We start from the raw sequence: 18,944 nt of genomic DNA, 5'->3' as shown, positions 1-18,944 counted from the left end.
GCAGAGGGGCGCCTGCAGCCAATGGGAGCCGCCGCCGCCGCCCGCACGGGCGCCTGGGAGTTGTAGTCCGTGTCACCCTTCCCAGCTGGGCTTGGCCGCAGCGACCTCCTCCCCCAGGCCGGCGGCAGGACTACGCAGGGATTCGGTGCCCACCCTGCTATGGCTTGGCTCGGGGATCAGGGCCCTAAAGGTATTTGGGCTCCGGACTTCCATGGAAATCGGTGGGGCCTAAATAGGGTGACCAGGTGCCCGGTCGTCTACTGGAAAGTCCGACCGTGTCCGGTCAGACCTACCGACCGGACGCCGGGAGTCCGGTTACTGTGGGTGGGAGAGGCGGGGAGGCCCTGGGCCATCACCCGCACCAGCCCCTACTCAGCCAGGGCTGCTTCCTGCCTGCATCAGGTGGCTGCAGCTCCCAGCTCCGCAGGCAAGTCCCTCCCGATCTGTGCAGAGTGAGGCGGGGGACGGGGAGGGGGAGAAAGAGGAGTGAAGGTGGGGCCCCGGCGGGGCCTCAGGGAGAAGGGGCAGGAGCAGGGCCTCTGGGGAAGAGGCAGGGGAGGGGTGAGGCCTGGGGGGAAGGGGCAGGGAAGGGGAGGTTCCAGCACTCTTGCTGGAGGGTCTGGTTTTTAAATATTACAAAGTTGGCAACCCTAAGCCTAAATACTTTTAGGAATCTGGGCCCAGGTGCTTCCCTCACATTAGGCTCAAACCGCATCTTTCCAGGCACAGCGCGCGGGACTTATGCTCCTGTTATAACTGAGAAGTTCTTACACCACATTCTTCACTGTAGGATCAGGGTGCCTTCCAGGCGTGCATTAAGCAACCTAACAGCTGCCACCTGTAGTTTGTTCCTGAGCTTTGAAATTCAAGTCCTCTGTTCCCCAGGGCCTGGTAAATATTATTATCTGCATTGTACAGGTGAGGAAACAAGTGAACTGCCTTATGCAATATAGGGAGTACAGGAGATATGAGAGACTGAATTCACTGCTATATATAAGTACTGAAGTTAGTAGAGTGGCTCCTGCTTATAGCAGCTGTGAACTTACTGCTCACCTTTGTACAGGTATATAATTCTTCTGAGATCCTAGCAAGAACAAAGGGCAAAACTAGTGAAAGTTCTACTAAATACAGCACAAGAAATCTATACCTTCTTTGTTTCCTAGTCATACATACTAGATTTTCTTGTTTAATCAGAATGGATCAAGTTTATTAATTTTATTTAGCTAGTATCTGCGGATTCTTAAAACTGCTACTTCTGAGGTTTCAGTCTTTTCAGACAAATGTTTTCCTTTGTAAATTCCCAACCAGGGTAAAAAACAAGCTTTACAGGATCATACCATTCAAAAAGCAATCCTCTGTTAGGCGTACATGCCTTACTGTTCAACAGATCTTCACACATAGGGCTAGAAGAGACCATTGAACATAAGAATGGCCATAATGGGTTAGACCAATGGTCCAGTTAGCCCAGTATCCGGTCTTCTGACTGCAGCTGGTGCCAGATACTTCAGAGGGAATGAACAGAACAGGGTAATTTCTAGTTATCCATTCTGTCATCCAGTCCCAGCTTCTCCCAGTTGGTGTATTGACACCCAGTGCATGAGGTTGCATCCCTGACCATCTTGGCTAATAGGTTTTGATGGACCTATCTTCCCTGAACTTACCCAGTTCTATTCTGAACCCGTTTATACTTCAAGAAAGGAATTAGATGAGTTCACAGAGGATAGGTCCATTAATTGATGGATGAAGTGAGCTGTAGCTCACGAAAGCTTATGCTCAAATAAATTGGTTAGTCTCTAAGGTGCCACAAGTCCTCCTTTTCTTTTTGTGAATACAGACTAACACGGCTGCTACTCTGAAACCTGAGATCATCTAGTAGCCCAGCCTCCTGCATACCAGGCTGTTAAGACTTCCCTGAACTAACCCCTGTTTGAACAGAAGTATCTTTTACAAAAACATGCAATTGTGATTTAAAAATTTTCAGTGGAGAGTCCACCCTGACCCGGGGTAAGGTTTTTCCTCAGCTGACCTGTTAAACATTTACACCTTATTTCCAGTCCGAGTTTGTCTAGTTTCAGCTTCATAGAAACTTAGAAATGCAGAGCTGGGAGGGATGTTGAGAAGCCAAGTCCTGCCCTGCAGTGCTGAGGCAGGACCAAATACACCTAGATTAATCCTGACGGGTGTTTGTCCAACTGGTTCTCAAAACATCCAACAGGGATCCCCCACATCCTTCACTGGAAGTCATGGGAGATTAATTACCCTCATTGTTAGAATTTTTTCCCTAATATCTAACCTAAATCTTCCTTGCTGCAGATTAAGCTCATTACTTGTGGTCCGACCTTCAGTGGCCATGGAGAGCAATTGATCCCCACCCTCTGTAGAACAGCCCTGAACGCATTTGAAGACTATTATCAGGCCCCCACCCCAGTCATTTTTTCTCCAGACTAAACATGCCCAGTTTTTTACCCTTTCTTCACTGTTCAGGTTTTCTAGAAAACTCTATGAGGAGAGACTGAAAATATTGGGTTTGTCTAGTCTGGAAGAGAGAAAACAGAGAGGGGACGTGATAAGTCTTTATATAAACGGCTGTTATAAAGAGAGCGGTGACAAATTGTTCTCCTTAATTATGGAGGACAGGACAAGAAGTAATGGGCTTAATCTGCTGCAAGGGAGACTTAGATTAGACATTAGGAAAAAACCTTCCTCACTGTAAGGGAAGTTAAGCACTGGAACAAGTTACCTAGGGAGGTTGTGGAATCTCCATCAGTGGAAGTTTTTAAAGAATCAGTTAAACATCTGTCAGGGATGGTCTAGATAATACTTAGTCCTGCCTCAGTGCAGGGGACTGGACTAGATGATCTATCGAGGTCCCTTCCAGACCTACATTTCTACAAAATCCTTTTGGTTCTGCTGTGTTGGTACGGGGTAAATTAACTGCATAGGAATTATGAGGATGTCCCAAGAGAAGGCTTTAAGAAGTTTTTTTTTTTAATGTACCAGCACTGCTTATAGGTTAGGCTAACTATTTCAATTGATAAAATTACTTCTCAATAAGAATGGCCATTCTAGGTTACATCAAAGGTCCATCTAGCCTCATATCCTGTCTTCCGACAGCGGCCAATGCCAGGTGTCCCAGAGAGAATGAACAGAACAGGTCATAGAATCATAGAATATCAGGGTTGGAAGGGACCTCAGGAGGTCATCTAGTCCAACCCCCTGCTCAAAAGCAGGACCCATCCCCAATTAAATCATCCCAGCCAGGGCTTTGTCAAGCCTGACCTTAAAAACTTCTAAGGAAGGAGATTCCACCACCTCCCTAGGGAACGCATTCCAGTGTTTCACCACCCTCCTAGTGAAAAAGTTTTTCCTAATATCCAACCTAAACCTCCCCCACTGCAACTTGAGACCATTACTCCTTGTCCTGTCCTCTTCCACCACTGAGAATAGTCTAGAACCATCCTCTCTGGAACCACCTCTCAGGTAATTGAAAGCAGCTATCAAATACCCCCTCATTCTTCTCTTCTGCAGACTAAACAATCCCAGTTCCCTCAGCCTCTCCTCATAAGTCATGTGTTCCAGACCCCTAATCATTTTTGTTGCCCTTCGCTGGACTCTCTCCAATTTATCCACATCCTTCTTGTAGTGTGGGGCCCAAAACTGGACACAGTACTCCAGATGAGGCCTCACCAATGTCGAATAGAGGGGAACGATCACGTCCCTCGATCTGCTGGCTATGCCCCTACTTATACATCCCAAAATGCCATTGGCCTTCTTGGCAACAAGGGCACACTGCTGACTCATATCCAGCTTCTCGTCCACTGTCACCCCTAGGTCCTTTTCCGCAGAACTGCTGCCGAGCCATTCGGTCCCTAGTCTGTAGCTGTGCATTGGATTCTTCCGTCCTAAGTGCAGGACCCTGCACTTGTCCTTATTGAACCTCATCAGATTTCTTTTGGCCCAATCCTCCAATTTGTCTAGGTCCCTCTGTATCCTATCCCTGCCCTCCAGCGTATCTACCACTCCTCCCAGTTTAGTATCATCCGCAAATTTGCTGAGAGTGCAATCCACACCATCCTCCAGATCATTTATGAAGATATTGAACAAAACCGGCCCCAGGACCGACCCCTGGTGCACTCCACTTGACACCGGCTGCCAACTAGACATGGAGCCATTGATCACTACCCGTTGAGCCCGACAATCTAGCCAACTTTCTACCCACCTTATAGTGCATTCATCCAGCCCATACTTCTTTAACTTGCTGACAAGAATACTGTGGGAGACCGTGTCAAAAGCTTTGCTAAAGTCAAGATACAATACATCCACTGCTTTCCCTTCATCCACAGAACCAGTAATCTCATCGTAGAAGGCGATTAGATTAGTCAGGCATGACCTTCCCTTGGTGAATCCATGCTGACTGTTCCTGATCACTTTCCTCTCATGTAAGTGCTTCAGGATTGATTCTTTGAGGACCTGCTCCATGATTTTTCCGGGGACTGAAGTGAGGCTCACTGGCCTGTAGTTCCCAGGATCCTCCTTCTTCCCTTTTCTAAAGATTGGCACTACATTAGCCTTTTTCCAGTCATCCGGGACTTCCCCCGTTCGCCACGAGTTTTCAAAGATCATGGCCAATGGCTCTGCAATCACAGCCGCCAGTTCCTTTAGCACTCTTGAATGCAACTCGTCCAGCCCCATGGACTTGTGCACGTCCAGCTTTTCTAAATAGTCCCTAACCATCTCTTTCTCCACAGAGGGCTGGCCATCTATTCCCCATGTTGTGATGCCCAGCGCAGCAGTCTGGGAGCTGACCTTGTTCGTGAAGACAGAAGCAGAAAAAGCATTGAGTACATTAGCTTTTTCCACATCGTCTGTCACTAGGTTGCCTCCCTCATTCAGTAAGGGGCCCACACTTTCCTTGGCTTTCTTCTTGTTGCCAACATACCTGAAGAAACCCTTCTTGTTACTCTTAACATCTCTCGCTAGCTGCAGCTCCAGGTGCGATTTGGCCCTCCTAATTTCATTCCTACATGCCTGAGCAATATTTTTATACTCTTCCCTGGTCATATGTCCAACCTTCCACTTCTTGTAAGCTTCTTTTTTATGCTTAAGATCCGCTAGGATTTCACTGTTAAGCCAAGCTGGCCGCCTGCCATATTTACTATCTTTCGACACATCGGGATGGTTTGTCCCTGTAACCTCAACAGGGATTCCTTGAAATACAGCCAGCTCTCCTGGACTCCTTTCCCCTTCATGTTAGTCCCCCAGGGGATCCTACCCATCCGTTCCCTGAGGGAGTCGAAGTCTGCTTTCCTGAAGTCCAGGGTCCGTATCCTGCTGCTTACCTTTCTTCCCTGTGTCAGGATCCTGAACTCAACCAACTCATGGTCACTGCCTCCCAGATTCCCATCCACTTTTGTTTCCCCTACTAATTCTTCCCTGTTTGCGAGCAGCAGGTCAAGAAAAGCTCCCCCCTAGTTGGCTCCTCTAGCACTTGCACCAGGAAATTGTCCCCTACGCTTTCCAAAAACTTCCTGGATTGTCTATGCACCGCTGTATTGCTCTCCCAGCAGATATCAGGAAAATTAGTCACCCATGAGAACCAGGGCATGCGATCTAGTAGCTTCCACGAGCTGCCGGAAGAAAGCCTCATCCACCTGGTCCGGTGGTCTATAGCAGACTCCCACCACGACATCACTCTTGTTGCTCACACTTCTAAACTTAATCCAGAGACTCTCAGGTTTTTCTGCAGTTTCGTACCGGAGCTCTGAGCAGTCATACTGCTCCCTTACATACAGTGCTACTCCCCCACCTTTTCTGCCCTGCCTGTCCTTCCTGAACAGTTTATAACCATCCATGACAGTACTCCAGTACTGTCAAGTGATCCATCCCGTGTCACCCATTCCCAGCTTTTGGAAAACACGCTAGGGACACCATCCCTGCCCATCCTGGCTAATAGCCATTGATGGACCTATCCTCCATGAATTTTATCTAGTTCTTTTTTGAAACCTGTTATAGTCTTGGCCTTGACAACATCCTCTGGCAAAGCATTCCACAGGTTGATTGTGCATTGTACGAAGAAATACTTTCATTTGGTGGCCCCTAGTTCTTGTGTTATGAGTAAATAACACTTCCTCTTTTACTTTCTCCGCACCAGACATGATTTTATAGACTTCAGTGATATCCTTCGTCATACAGAAGCTGTTCCATATCCCTGATTTTTTTTTGCCATTTTCTGAACCTTTTCCAAGTCCAATATATCTTTCGTGATATGGGGTGACCACATCTGCAAGCAGTATTCAAGATTTGAGCGTACCATGAATTTATATAGAGGCAATATGATAATTTTCTCTTATCTATCCCTTTCTTAATGATGCCCAACATTGTTTGCTTTTTTGACTGCTGCTGCACATTGATTGGATGTTTTCAGAGGACTATCCACAGTGACTCCAAGATCTCTTTCTTGAGTGGTAACAGCTAATTTAGACCCTATCATTTTATATGTATAGTTGGGATTGTGTTTTCCAACATGCATTACTTTGCATTTATCAGCATTGAATTTTATCTGCCATTTTGTTGCCTGGTCACCCAGTTTTGAGAGATCCTTCTTTAGTCCTTTGCAGTCAGCTTGGGATTTAACTATCTTGAGTTGTTTAGTATCATCTGCAAATTTTGCCACCTCACTGTTTATCCCTTTTTCCAGATCATTTATGAATGTGTTGAATAGGACTGGTCCCAGTACAGACCCCTAGGAGACACCACTATTTACCTCTCTCCATTCTGAAAATTGACCATTTATTCCTACCCTTTGTTTCCTATCTTTTAACCAGTTGCCAATCCATGACAGGACCTTCTCTCTTATCCCATGACAGCTTACTTTGCTTAAGAGCTTTTGGTGAGGGACCTTGTCAAAGGCTTTCTGAAAATCTAAGTACACTATATCCACTGGATCCTCCTTGTCCATATGCTTGTTGACCCTCGCAAAGAATTCTAGTAAATTGGTGAGGCATGATTTCCCTTTACAAAAACCACGTTGACTCTTCCCCAACAAATTATGTTAATCTGTGACTGACAATTTTGTTCTTTACTATAGTTTCAACCTGTTTGCCCGGTACTGAAGTCAGACTTACCAGCCTGTAATTGCTGGGATCACCTCTGGAGCCCTTTTTATAAAATTGTCATCACATTAGCTCTCCTCCAGTCATTTGATACAGAAGCTGATTTAAATGATAGGTTACAGACTACAGTTAGTAGTTCTGCAAATTCACATTTGAGTTCCTTCAGAACTCTTGGGTGAATGCCATCTGATCCTGGTGACGTATTACTGTTTAGTTTATCAATTTGTTCCAAAACCACCTCTAATGACACCTCAATCTGGGACAGTTCCTCAGATTTGTCACCTAAAAAGAATGTCTCGGGTTTGGGAATCTCCCTCACATCCTCAGCCGTGAAGAGAATTAAGATGTACAGAAAGCAGAGATGCAAAGAATTCATTTAGTTTCTCTGCAATGGCTTTATTGTCCTTGAGTGGTCCTTTAGCATCTCGATTGTCCAGTGGCCCCACTGGTTGTTTAGCAGGCTTCCTGCTTCTGATGTACTTCAATTTTTTTTTGCTATTACTTTTTGAGTCTTTGGCTAACTGTTCTTCAAATTCTTTTTTGGCCTTCCTAATTATATTTTTACACTTGATTTGCTAGTTTATGCTCCTTTCTATTTTCCTCACTAGGATTTAACTTCCACTTTTTAAAGAATGCCTTTTTGCCTCTCACAGTTTCTTTTACTTTGTTGTTTAGCCACTTTTTTGGTTCTCTTATTATGTTCTTTAATTTGGGGTACACATTTAAGTTGAGCCTCTATTAAGGTGTCTTTAAAAAGTTTCCATACAGACACTAAGACAGTCAGCCGCCAGATACCCGAGTCTCTGCTCCTCACATCACACACAGCCCAATTAGAGTCATACTCGGAGTGTAAGGCCAGAAAGGATCATTGGTCTAGGTCATCTAGTCAGATCTCTGGTACCTCACAGGCCACCAACACCACTCAGCACCTACACACTAACCACAACAACCAAAACTAGACCAAAGCCCACAGGAGACTAGACTTGTGCGCCACAGGCAAAGAATAAGAGGAACCGAGGTACACCAGTGCCCAAGGTCCTCGCAATGGCAGGGCAATGATTAAATGAGATATACCCAGATAATCCTGGCAAGTGACCCACACCCACATGCTGCAGAAGAAGGTGAAAAACCCCTAAGTTGCTGCCAATCCGACCAGGGGTAATTCTTTCCCAACCCCATATGCGGCGATCAGTTAGACCCTGAGCAAGAACCAGTCAGCCATGCACCCAGGCAAGAGAGTGCTCAGGGCCACTTCAGAGCCCTGGCTTTCCCTGCCCAATGTCCCATCTCCAGCTGTGGCCATCCCTGATGCTTCAGAGGAAGGAGATAAGGGGAGGTGTGCCTTCCTGACCCCTGCAGGTGGCAGGGACATTCAAAAGACAGTTTCATGTTAAAGATGATTTGATTTAAAAAAACATGATTAAAACAAAACATGATTAAAGCAGCTAATGTGAATAAAGGTAGCCACTTTTTAAAGTTACTTAACAAGCCAGCAACACTTCTGAACTTAGAGCTGTTTTTAGCATCTCTAAATAAATGAAACCCTAAAAACCCTTCACTGTTTCATGGCGAAGGCTCAGCACAATATTTAACAGTTATAAATCTAGATTCTTCAGGAAGATACAAATTACAAGCCTTACATAGTAACCTAATGTTTGTACACTGGGTTTAAGTGTAAGGGAAACAATGGAGTCCTAACCCCTGCTTGGGTGAAGTGGAAGCATGAAATACAGCCATGTATGATGTATTTGTGGCTGTTCACGCTGGGCTATTTTATAGGACCCCTTGGGATACCAGCCTGTCAATGACATTGGGGATGATAGTTGGCTTTCCCCTATTTTGCAGTTTTGTAAGCAATATGCACAAGAGACTCCTGGGATGTTGGCTACCACCTTCTGATCCCCTGTGCAACTGGCACACATTGTAAGGAAAGACACCGCACACCATCTGCACTCAAAATCTTGACCTTTTATTAGTTACAGTTCCAGAAAGGATAAACGTTCACTCTTAGATCTTGTTGAAAGCCGCTATGTCGACACTCTGCACCTGAAATAGGGCAAAAAATGCTGTTAAAGATCAGACAACACGTTCCAGGGATTTAAGACGCACAGAAAGCACACTTTCTGGGGCGGTCTCTTTACAGAAGAAGTTTGCCCAAACCAGCCCCAAGTTTATAAAGCACAATCCTTTATTAAAAGACCATTTTTTATCAGTCAAAAATTAGTCCTGTGAGTGGTCATATTTTAAGATTGGGGGCTTATATAAATATTAATGGCAATCAGGATCAGAACCCCATTGTGCTAGGGACTGTACGAATGGCAAGAAAAAGTTCCCACCCCAAAGAGCTTACAAATTAAAACTGGTTTCAAACTCACCCTATAGAAAGGGGATAAGTTCCATTTTTAATTATGGTTCATGGGCTAGGATAGAGTTTTAGGACTACATACTTCCCTGAATCCACAGCAACCTCCCACAGATGTGAAAGGGTAGTTTGCAAAGATCAAAAAGGTAGGAGATGGCCTTTATATAGTAAATTAACTATGTTAATATTTGTTAATGCGCCTTATCACCTTCAGCACCACTCAGTGGGAAAAAACTAGCCTTCAGGATTGCCACTATTTCTGCCCTTTGTTTCTCCCTGTCCCCATCCTTGTAGGTCTTCTCTCTTCCCCACCCAAGCAGCTCCAATTCCACCTCTGCCGTAGACTTCACTCCACCCCACATTCATGTCCCATCCCATCTGCTAAAACAATCAAAATGGTGAATTGCTGTCCCTGAACCATCAACACACTAAGCACCAGGAGCTAGACACCCCAACGAGTACAAGGGCAAGGGAGGGTCACACCTCAAAGCTATGGCTTCAGGCTGTCTGCAGGCTCTGGGACAGCATCCTTATACTCTTCATGTTTTCAAGGTTATCTTCACAAACATGGGGACTAAAAACTCCATGTCAAGGCCTCTCCCACCCTTGAAAGTTTAGATGATGCAGAATCTGAATATACAGTAGGCTGCCAACACGAAGTAGATCAAAATCTGGGGTGTGGGTTTAAGGGCCCAAATATTTGAAAGTACTGCAGGGCACAAGTGGAGGACTTACGTAGTCTTCAAACTTGGTGATCTCCTCCTCCAGTATGTCTGTTCCAACCTTGTCATCCTCCACTACGCACTGGATCTGGAGCTTCTTAATACCATAGCCCACTGGAACCAACTTGGAGGCTCCCCACACCAGGCCGTCCATCTGAATGGACCGGACGCACTCCTCCATCTTTGCCATGTCAGTTTCATCGTCCCACTAACAAAGCACAAAAAGTGAACTCAGCAGGTTTACCTACATTAATATTAGGCTGTGGAACTGTCCATCAGGACTGTGGATTCTGCAATCCTCAACCATGCAAGCTGAACTGGATCAACGTGGTACGTATTCCAATTCCAGACATAAAAGTCAGCAACAAGGGGTTTAACACACTATCATATAGGGCTGCGATCAGGAAAGCAGCGAGGAGATGCGAGACAGAACTCTTCCGTACTAGCAGAGAACAAGAGTGACAAAATCATTAATTCTACTTGTACCATGCCAATTTGCTAGGTAGCATGCTAGTCAGTGATACTCCAGTATTCAGCTCTGTCCGTCCAGTTTTGCCATCTGTCTCTGTTAAGGAGTCCTTTCTTTGACAAAAGAAGCCTTTCTCAGAGGAATCATCTCTCAAGTTTGATTCTGCATGAATTGAGACCAAGTTACTGCAGATGGTCTGGATTCTGCATACCTAGAGGGAAGTGTTCCTGGAATGACATGTCACTTCTTCCATCTCAGGGTTTCAGCTTCAGGAACTAACTCTAAGCCCTGGATAATTGGTAAAACTACTACTTAGCACTTATCTAGTTAGCCCCAAGTGTTGGGTTATCCTATACGCTTTTGTTTCCTTGTGCTCTTGAGAGAGTTTGCGCTTTACTGATTATTAATCTGTGCTCATATTTCAGGCTTTTATTCCCTATATTCATGCTCTAAAAGGTACATATTTTTTCAAGGGCTTGTCCACACAGAGATGATGTGCGTGGCAAGCCCGGATGTGAACGTACAAATACTCTAGCCTGCCCCACACTAAGTCTGAAACAGCAGTATGTGCAAGCGCACTATGGAACTTTTAGTGTGTGGTCTCAGGGCCCACCTGCCTAGATAGCTCACAGCAGGCTAGAGAGCTACAGATTTACACCCCAGCTTCCCACACTCTGACAGCGTAAACAAGCCCCAAGAGAAGAAAGGTCTTCCAAACCAGGGGTGGTCAAGCTGCAGCCCATAGAACGTCTGCAACTGCCATCTTTAATATGGAGCAGAACAGCTCACTGCTCCCATCATGCAATGCTCAATGCCGATCCAAACAACTGCATGCTGATAGGTTCTGTAATTTGTGGACCAGACCTACATGGGGCAGCTGCAGTCTGCCAATTAGATGTAACCCACACACTCCTGCAATTTTACAACCAGAATCTCAGTACAGGCACCCCACTTTAGAGCCAAAACAACAGTTGGGTAAGGAATAGTTTAAACTGCTTACAGGCTTGACATCCAGAAGGATGGAAGACTTGGCAATGAGGCCAGGCTTTTTAGACTTCTTCTCCGCATACTGGCGTAATCGCTCTTCCCGAACTTTGGCAGCCTCCTGGTCTTCCTCTTCATCACCACTGCCAAATAAGTCAATGTCGTCATCCTCATCTTCGTCGTCAGCCTCAGATGGTTCTACTTTCTTTGCAGGTGGAGCAGAAGGGAGTTCTACTTTCTTTGGGGGAGCAGCAGGTGATTCCACCTTCTTCATTGGGGTGACATGCTTCACGGAAGCAATGGGCAAAAAAAGGGAGAAAATAAATCCAAGTGTAAAACAAGGCAGCAAACTCCACCCCCTGTTGCAGTTATGACCTGACTTGCCAAAACAAGATTATGCCACCATCCAAAGGCAAGAGCTCAAAGTCATGCAGCCAGGAGCTTGGTCCTTCTCTTCAAGGCACTCAATAGCCCAGGGCCCAGCATATCTAAAAGAGCCTAAATGCCAGGCACACGTCTGCATGTTGCCTTCTCTAAGCAGCATAGCAACATGTACACTTAAAAATAACCCCCAAAACAAATCGCTCCAGCGCACAAACAATTCTTCCTGTAGGCAAGGGAGGAAGAGAGAATGAAGCACGTTACGTAGGTTAATCTCACTCTCCTCAGTGCCCTATTGGAAGGGGCTTTAAGGGTATGTCTACACAGCCAAGAAAAGCACCTGGCTGGTTTGTGCCAGCCGACTCGGGCTCACAGGGCTCAGGCTAAGGGTATGTCTACACAGCCAAGAAAAACCCGTGGCTGGATTGTGCCAGATGACTCTGGTTTGTGGGGCTGTTTCATTGCTGTGAATGTTTGCCCCACAAACCAGAGTCATCTGGCACAATCCAGCCACGGGTTTTTCTTGGCTGTGTAGACATACCCTTAGATACTGATAGGAGTCTTTACAGAATAGAATACACAGGGGCAAAAAAGAACAAGGAGTACTTGTGGCACCTTAGAGACTAACAAATGTATTTGAGCATAAGCTTTCGTGGGCTAAAACCCACTTCACTGGATGCATGCAGTGGAAAATACAGTAGGAAGATAGATAGATAGATACATACACACACAGAGAACATGAAAAAATGGGAGTTGCCATACCAGCTATAACAAGAGTGATCAGTTAAGGTGAGCTATTAGCAGCAGGAGCAAAAAAAACCTTCTGTAGTGATAATCAGGATGGCTTATTTCCAACAGTTGACAAGAAGCTGTGAGTAACAGTAGGGGGGAAAAATAAGCATGGGGAAGTAGTTTTATTATTTACTAAGCACGGGGCAAAAGTTAGTTCAATTGAAGGTCTCCAATGCATCCTCCAAACTGGGGCAAGATGCAATGGGTACAGGATACTCAACTCCCAGAGATATTACTTTTTCCTGCATGTGAGAACCAATAGGTCCCCAAGTCTGTCCATCTGTATAGGTGTCTCCTTGCTATATACTTATTAGGTACCAAGAAGCTTTGTTTACTTAGTGTGCTCCCGTTTATACACAACTGTGAATTACTGGCTTAGCATCACAGATTTGTCCCGGCTGAGGATCTGGCCCATCACATATCCTCTTCACTGGACCTAACGCAGGAGAATCTGTGCACTTGGGCTGATATGAGGAAGAAAGAGCAGCCCTAGAAGGCTCTGCTAAAGAGGCCTTGGCTAGCACTTGTGGAGAAAGAAAAGGAGTACTTGTGGCACCTTAGAGACTAACAAATTTATTTGAGCATAAGCTTTCGTGAGTTACAAATGAAGTGAGATCGCTTTTCTCCTCAGTAGGTGGCATGAAGTATTCTAAACTGACCTGGCACCTTGAGGAGTCAATTACCTGGGTTGGTGGCGTTGCTGAGGGATGGTGAGAGGTGGAGGATTTTTCTAGTGTGTTCAAGCGAGTTTCCAGCTTGGAGATGGCCAGCTGAAGATCTACAACAACTAGAAAAGGGAGAAAGAACTCTCTCATCTTAGTGGTTCAACACATGGCAGAAGATGCAGCAATTATTCTTTGGTTGGGTCAGGATGAGTCTGATTTCACTCAAGGCAGGCTACCAAGCAAACTGCATCTATCCCAACTTGAGACACATCCTTGCTCCAATGTTAACAAAACCACCAACAAAATACACACAATTCATAAGGCTTCATGACATTACACTGAGTAGTCAGCAAGATAGGCCGCTAATAGCAGGCACAAGTCCAATGTGTTTTATTGCCGGAGATCTCTCACTTACCACTGCGGAGATTTTGGTTCTCCACCTCCAGGTTAGCTATTCTGGTGAGGAGCTCATTTTGGTCACCAGCAGGCCCAGCAGAAGAGGTCGTGCTTGCACTCTGCAACAAGGGAAACCAAGATAAAAAACTAGTCTGTTCACTCAGTTCTAAGATTAAGACAGACACACTGCCTCTCTAAAGCAGGAAGGCAGAGACAACACTGGGAAAAAGGAGAAGAGATTTTACAGGCTATCTACGAAAGAATACTTTTGATCACAAGCCTTTTAAAGCAAATGTTAAACACAAAAATTAGAATGTAATTCATTTGCCACTGAAAGAATTTCTGGTAGAGCTGGCAGAAGACCACCACATGTCTACAGTCCCAAACTGTGGGCTACCTTAATATTTGCATCTCTAGCATCTTGCAAAGCTTCTCTAGTGCACTTCAAAAAGTTTACAAACATTACCCCTGCTAAGGAAGTAAAGAGCTTCAAATTACAGATAAGGAAACTGAGGTACAGATGGCTGAGATGACTTGGCTGAGGTCATTCAGTAAATCAGTGGTGAAGGTAGGACTAGAACGTAGAACTAGCGAAAGTCTCAAACTAACAGCAAACAATTTTTTTCAGAAGCAGGAAACTTGCCAAACAATCAGTGGGGCCACCCAACAATCAAGGGGCTAAAGGAGCACTGAAGGAAGACAAGGCCATTGTGGAGAAGCTAAATGAATTACTGCATCGTCTTCATTGTAGAGGATGTGAGGGAGATTCCCATACCTGAGCCATTGTTTTTAGATGATAAATCTGAAATAAAGGAAGTTTTGGCACAAACTGATAAATAAAACAGTAATTGGTCAGCTGGATCAGATGGGATTCACCCAAGGGTTCTGCAGTTTCATATCTGAATTCCCTCAGAACTATTAACTGTGGTACGTAACCTATCATCTAAATCTGCTTCTGTACCAGATGACTGGAGGATAACTAATGTGATGCTGATTTTTAAAAAAGGCTCCAGAGGTAATCCTGACAGTTGCAGGCCAGTAAGCCTAACTTCAGTACCAGGCAAACTGGTTGAAACTATAGTAAAGAACAGAATTATCAGACACATACATGAACAGGATGTGACGTTATTGACAAACTGTGACCGTATAGATCATTGTTGCAACCAGGGTTCTATGGTTGCACCAGGTCTTGTACAGAGAAGGCCAAGTGGGGTGTCTATGGAAAGGTTGTGGTTTGCTGGTTGTGATTATGCTGTCTGTATGTGTGTATCATTTTTGTATTTGAAGTTATGAATATTGGCATTTTATTTGATTCTAAGTAGCCTCCGTGAAGCATTTGGTCAGCTTCTTGAGAAAGGACTATTCTCAGTAAGTGCCCAATCAAGAAACACTTAACTGACAACAGACTTTGGGAGATGCCAATCTACACCTGAGCTTTCCTGGGAATGTTCAAACTAACATGTAAACAATGGTGTCGGCCTGCAAAAAGCTGAATCATTCATAGACATATGACTTGCCCAGGTGGCTACAGACTCCATCTTGTTGCTGCAATGTTGCACAGGAGAACAAAGATGTTTCTGTCCACAAGAGAAAGAATATAAAAGGCCCTGGAAACCCCTCCATTTTGTCTTCAGCTGGCTCAAAAAGACAGCCTCTCCACCCCAAAGAGATGCCTGAAAGAAACTGGAACAAAGGACAGTAACTACAGGGGTGTGAGTGATTGCTGGACCCAGACTAGAAAGGAGTCTAGTCTGTGAAAGAAGCTTATTGGAACATCTCTGAGGGTGAGATTTACCTGCATTTAGTTTCCTACTGTATTAGGCTTAGACTTGCAGGTTTGTTTTATTTTGCTTGGTAATTAACTTTGTTCTGTCTGTTATTACTTGGAACCACTTAAATCCTACTTTTTATTTTTAATAAAATCACTTTTTTGCTTATTAATTGACCCAAAGTAATTAATTCCTGGGGGAAGCAAACAGCTGTGGATCTCTCGCTATCAGTGTTATAGAGGGCAAACAATTTATGAGTTTACCCTGTATAAGCTTTATACAGAGTAAAACGGATTTATTTGGGGTTTGGATCCCATTGGGAACTGGGTGCTAAAGACAGGAGCACTTCTTAAGCTGTTTTCTGTTAAGTTTGCAACTTGTGAGGGATGTGGTTCAGACCTGGGTCTGTGTTTGTAGCAGGCTAGCATGTCTGGCTCACCAAGACAAGGCACTGAAGTCCCAAGCTGCCAGGGAAAACGGGCTCAGAGGTAGTCTCACCACATCAGGTGGCAGTCCCAAGGGGGTCTCTGTGGCCCAACCCACTACAGGATTTGTTGGGAAAACAAACACAGCTTTTGTAAAGGGAAATCCTGCCTCCATCTACTAGAATTCTTTGAGGGGGTCAAAAAAAATATGTGGACAAGGATGATCCAGTGGATATAGTGTACTTGGACTTTCACAAAGCCTTTGAGAAGGTCCCTCACCAAAGGCTCTTAAGCAAACTAAGCAATCATAGCATAAAGAGACAATCCTCTCATGAATCACTAACCGGTTAAAAGATTGGAAACAAAGAATAGGAATAAATGGTCAGTTTTCAGAATGGAGTGAAGTAAATAGTGGTGTCCACCAAGGATCTGTACTGGGAGCAGCACTGGTCAATATTCAGAATGATCTGGGAAAAGGGGTAAACAGTTTGCCAATGACACAAAACTACTCAAGATAGTTAAGTCCAAAGTAGACTGCAAAGACTTACAAAGCGATCTCACAAAACTGGGTGACTGGGCAATAAAATGGCAGATGAGATTCAATGTTAATAAATGCAAAGTAATGCATATTGGAAAACAAAATCCCAACTATACATACAAAACGATGATGTATAAATTAGCTGTTACCACTCAAGAAAGATCTTGGGAGTCATTGTGGATAGTTCTCTGAAAACATCCGCTCAATGTGCAGGGGCAGTCAAAAAAGCTAACAGTATGTAGGTTCCAGTAGGAAAGGGATAGCTAGGAAGACAGTAAATATCATAATGTCACTATATAAATCATTGTACACCCACACCTTGAATACTGTGTGCAGTTCTGGTCGCCACATCTCAAAAAAGATGTATTAGAAATAGAAGAGGCACAGAGAAGGGCAAGAAAAAAATTAAGGGTATGGAACAGCTTCTGACAGACTGTTCAGCGTGGAAAAGAGACAAGAAAGAAAGAATATGGCATAGATCTATAAAATCATGAATGGTGTGGAGAAAGTAAATAAGGAAGTGTTATTTACTCCTTCATGTAGCACAAGAACCAGGGATCACCCAGTGAAATTAATAGGCAGTAGGTTTAAAACAAACAAAAGGAAATACTTCTTCATACAACACACAATCAGCCTGTGGAACTCATTGCCAAGGGATGCTGTGAAGGCCAAAACTATAACTGGTTTCAAAAAAGAACTAAAGTTCATGGAGAATAGGTCCATCAATGGCTGCTATTAGCCAAGAAGTTCAGGGATGCAATCCCATGCTCTGGGGATCCCTAAGCCTCTGACTGCCAGATGCTGGGACTAGACCACAGGAGATGGGTCACTTGATGAATGCCCTGCTCTGTTCATTCCCTTTGAAGCATCTGGCATTCACCACTGGCTGAAGACCGGATATTGTCCTAGATGGACCATTGGTCTGACCCAGTATGGCCATTCTTATGTTCTCTGCAGTGAATTAGATAGTAGCCCACGGGGTTCAGGTAACACAAGAACCATGTGTTCTGCTCTGCATTAGCCCCCCATGGTCTTGTGTCCAGGACACGAGGGATACTCCTGCAGATTGTTTTTTTCGAGTTGCACAAACCAGTCTTGTGGCTGCCCTGCTATAGGTTGGCTCCCAAGCTTGGTGGGGGTCAGCAAAGGCTGGGACTGCCATGAAGGGAGCAGGAAGAACAGAGGAACATTGTCTATCTTTCAAATAAATGCTTCCAGCTATAAGAGGAGCACAGGAGCACACTATGGAGAACACCAGATTCAGCCCTCAGCTAAAGATTACTGTTCTGACACGAGGCTTTGTGTTAATAGGCAGATCTTAGAAGAAACCCCCACTCCTGGAGCCCTGCAGTGTGGCTTCCAGCTGGCACAAGAGATGCCAAAAAAACTCAAGTCTCATCCAAAAGGCAAACCACTCACGATAGGCATGGGCTCTGAAATCTAGGTACAGATCTGTAATCCAGGGCCTTTAGCTCAGAGGTGGGAGGGCTACCTTTTGAGTCCTCAAGACCTATCTACTTTAACTGTGAACTCTGACAGTCTGCCTATGGACAGGCTCCTATGGACAGGCATAGCATTGGGTGGCAAATGAATTGCAAGAATTCATCAAAGCACCTGGGGCCCATACACTTTAGCATGAAGCTTTTGTCCAAACGGGGGCTGTTTCTGCCTCCAATTTATTCACAGAAGACAGACAACCACTGGTTAGTTATCCCCCATCCCCAACAGGACTTACAGTCGGGCGACCTGACTTTTTCTTTGATTGGGCAGGTGGGGCTTCTTGGGGGCTATCCAGAACAGTCTTGCGCTGGAAAGGGTGAAAGGTTTGGGGATTCAGGACAAATATAATATGAAAAGGAATGAAAGGACTTCACTCATGCTCGGGTGGGGCATTCAAATGCAGGCATCACATATGCATGCAGGAAAACCATTCAGATTCATCAGAACAGTGAGCCATATCTTCACAAAATCCACATCCAAAACCACCGACTGGCTACACAGAAAGATTAAAGTGGACAGAGGAAAACAGCGCTATGTTAAAGCTTCTTGGTTAGCCTTGGCATGAACTGCTGGGATAAAATTCAGTTTATATGCCAGGTATTAATATTGCCAGCTTCTAATTACATATCCTAGTACTTTCCAGGAGGGTACAGTTGCTTGATGACAGGACTAAGAATCAAGAGGTCTGGATTCTATCACCAGCCCTGACCTTGACTTGCAGTGTGATTTGGACCAATTTCCCTATCTGCAAAATAATAAGAGACAGTGCACTAAGTGCTAAATATCATTATATTATGTAACATTTTTTATGGTCAAAGCATTGTAAAAA

At 44.7% G+C, this 18,944-nt stretch overlaps 1 protein-coding gene and 1 long non-coding RNA gene across 8 annotated transcripts in view; one reads left to right on the top strand and one right to left on the bottom strand.

Annotated features, from left to right (window-relative positions):
* Positions 1-26: 26 nt before the first annotated feature.
* LOC140906288 (uncharacterized) lies at positions 27-15,820 on the top strand. The gene is made up of 2 exons (XR_012157058.1): positions 27-190; positions 14,512-15,820. It is a non-coding gene; the product is annotated as an uncharacterized lncRNA (long non-coding RNA).
* EEF1D (eukaryotic translation elongation factor 1 delta) overlaps positions 9,061-18,944 on the bottom strand; it is a 38,657-nt gene continuing 28,773 nt past the window's right edge. For 5 of the 7 annotated variants that reach the window (XM_073329935.1, XM_073329933.1, XM_073329934.1 and 2 more), the window contains 6 exons: positions 18,351-18,422; positions 13,903-14,002; positions 13,506-13,609; positions 11,666-11,935; positions 10,210-10,404; positions 9,061-9,158 (listed from right to left, as the gene is read on the bottom strand). In XM_073329935.1, coding sequence (XP_073186036.1) covers positions 9,120-9,158; positions 10,210-10,404; positions 11,666-11,935; positions 13,506-13,609; positions 13,903-14,002; positions 18,351-18,422 — 780 coding nt within the window. In that variant the 3' untranslated portion in view covers positions 9,061-9,119. The remainder of the gene's footprint in view (positions 9,159-10,209; positions 10,405-11,665; positions 11,936-13,505; positions 13,610-13,902; positions 14,003-18,350; positions 18,423-18,944) is intronic. The other 2 variants (XM_073329929.1, XM_073329931.1) reach the window with 1 other exon arrangement.

This window comes from Lepidochelys kempii, chromosome 2 (assembly GCF_965140265.1).
Source record: "Lepidochelys kempii isolate rLepKem1 chromosome 2, rLepKem1.hap2, whole genome shotgun sequence".
In the NCBI taxonomy this organism is placed as follows: Eukaryota; Metazoa; Chordata; order Testudines; family Cheloniidae; genus Lepidochelys; species Lepidochelys kempii.
This window is presented reverse-complemented; position numbering and strand designations above follow the sequence as displayed.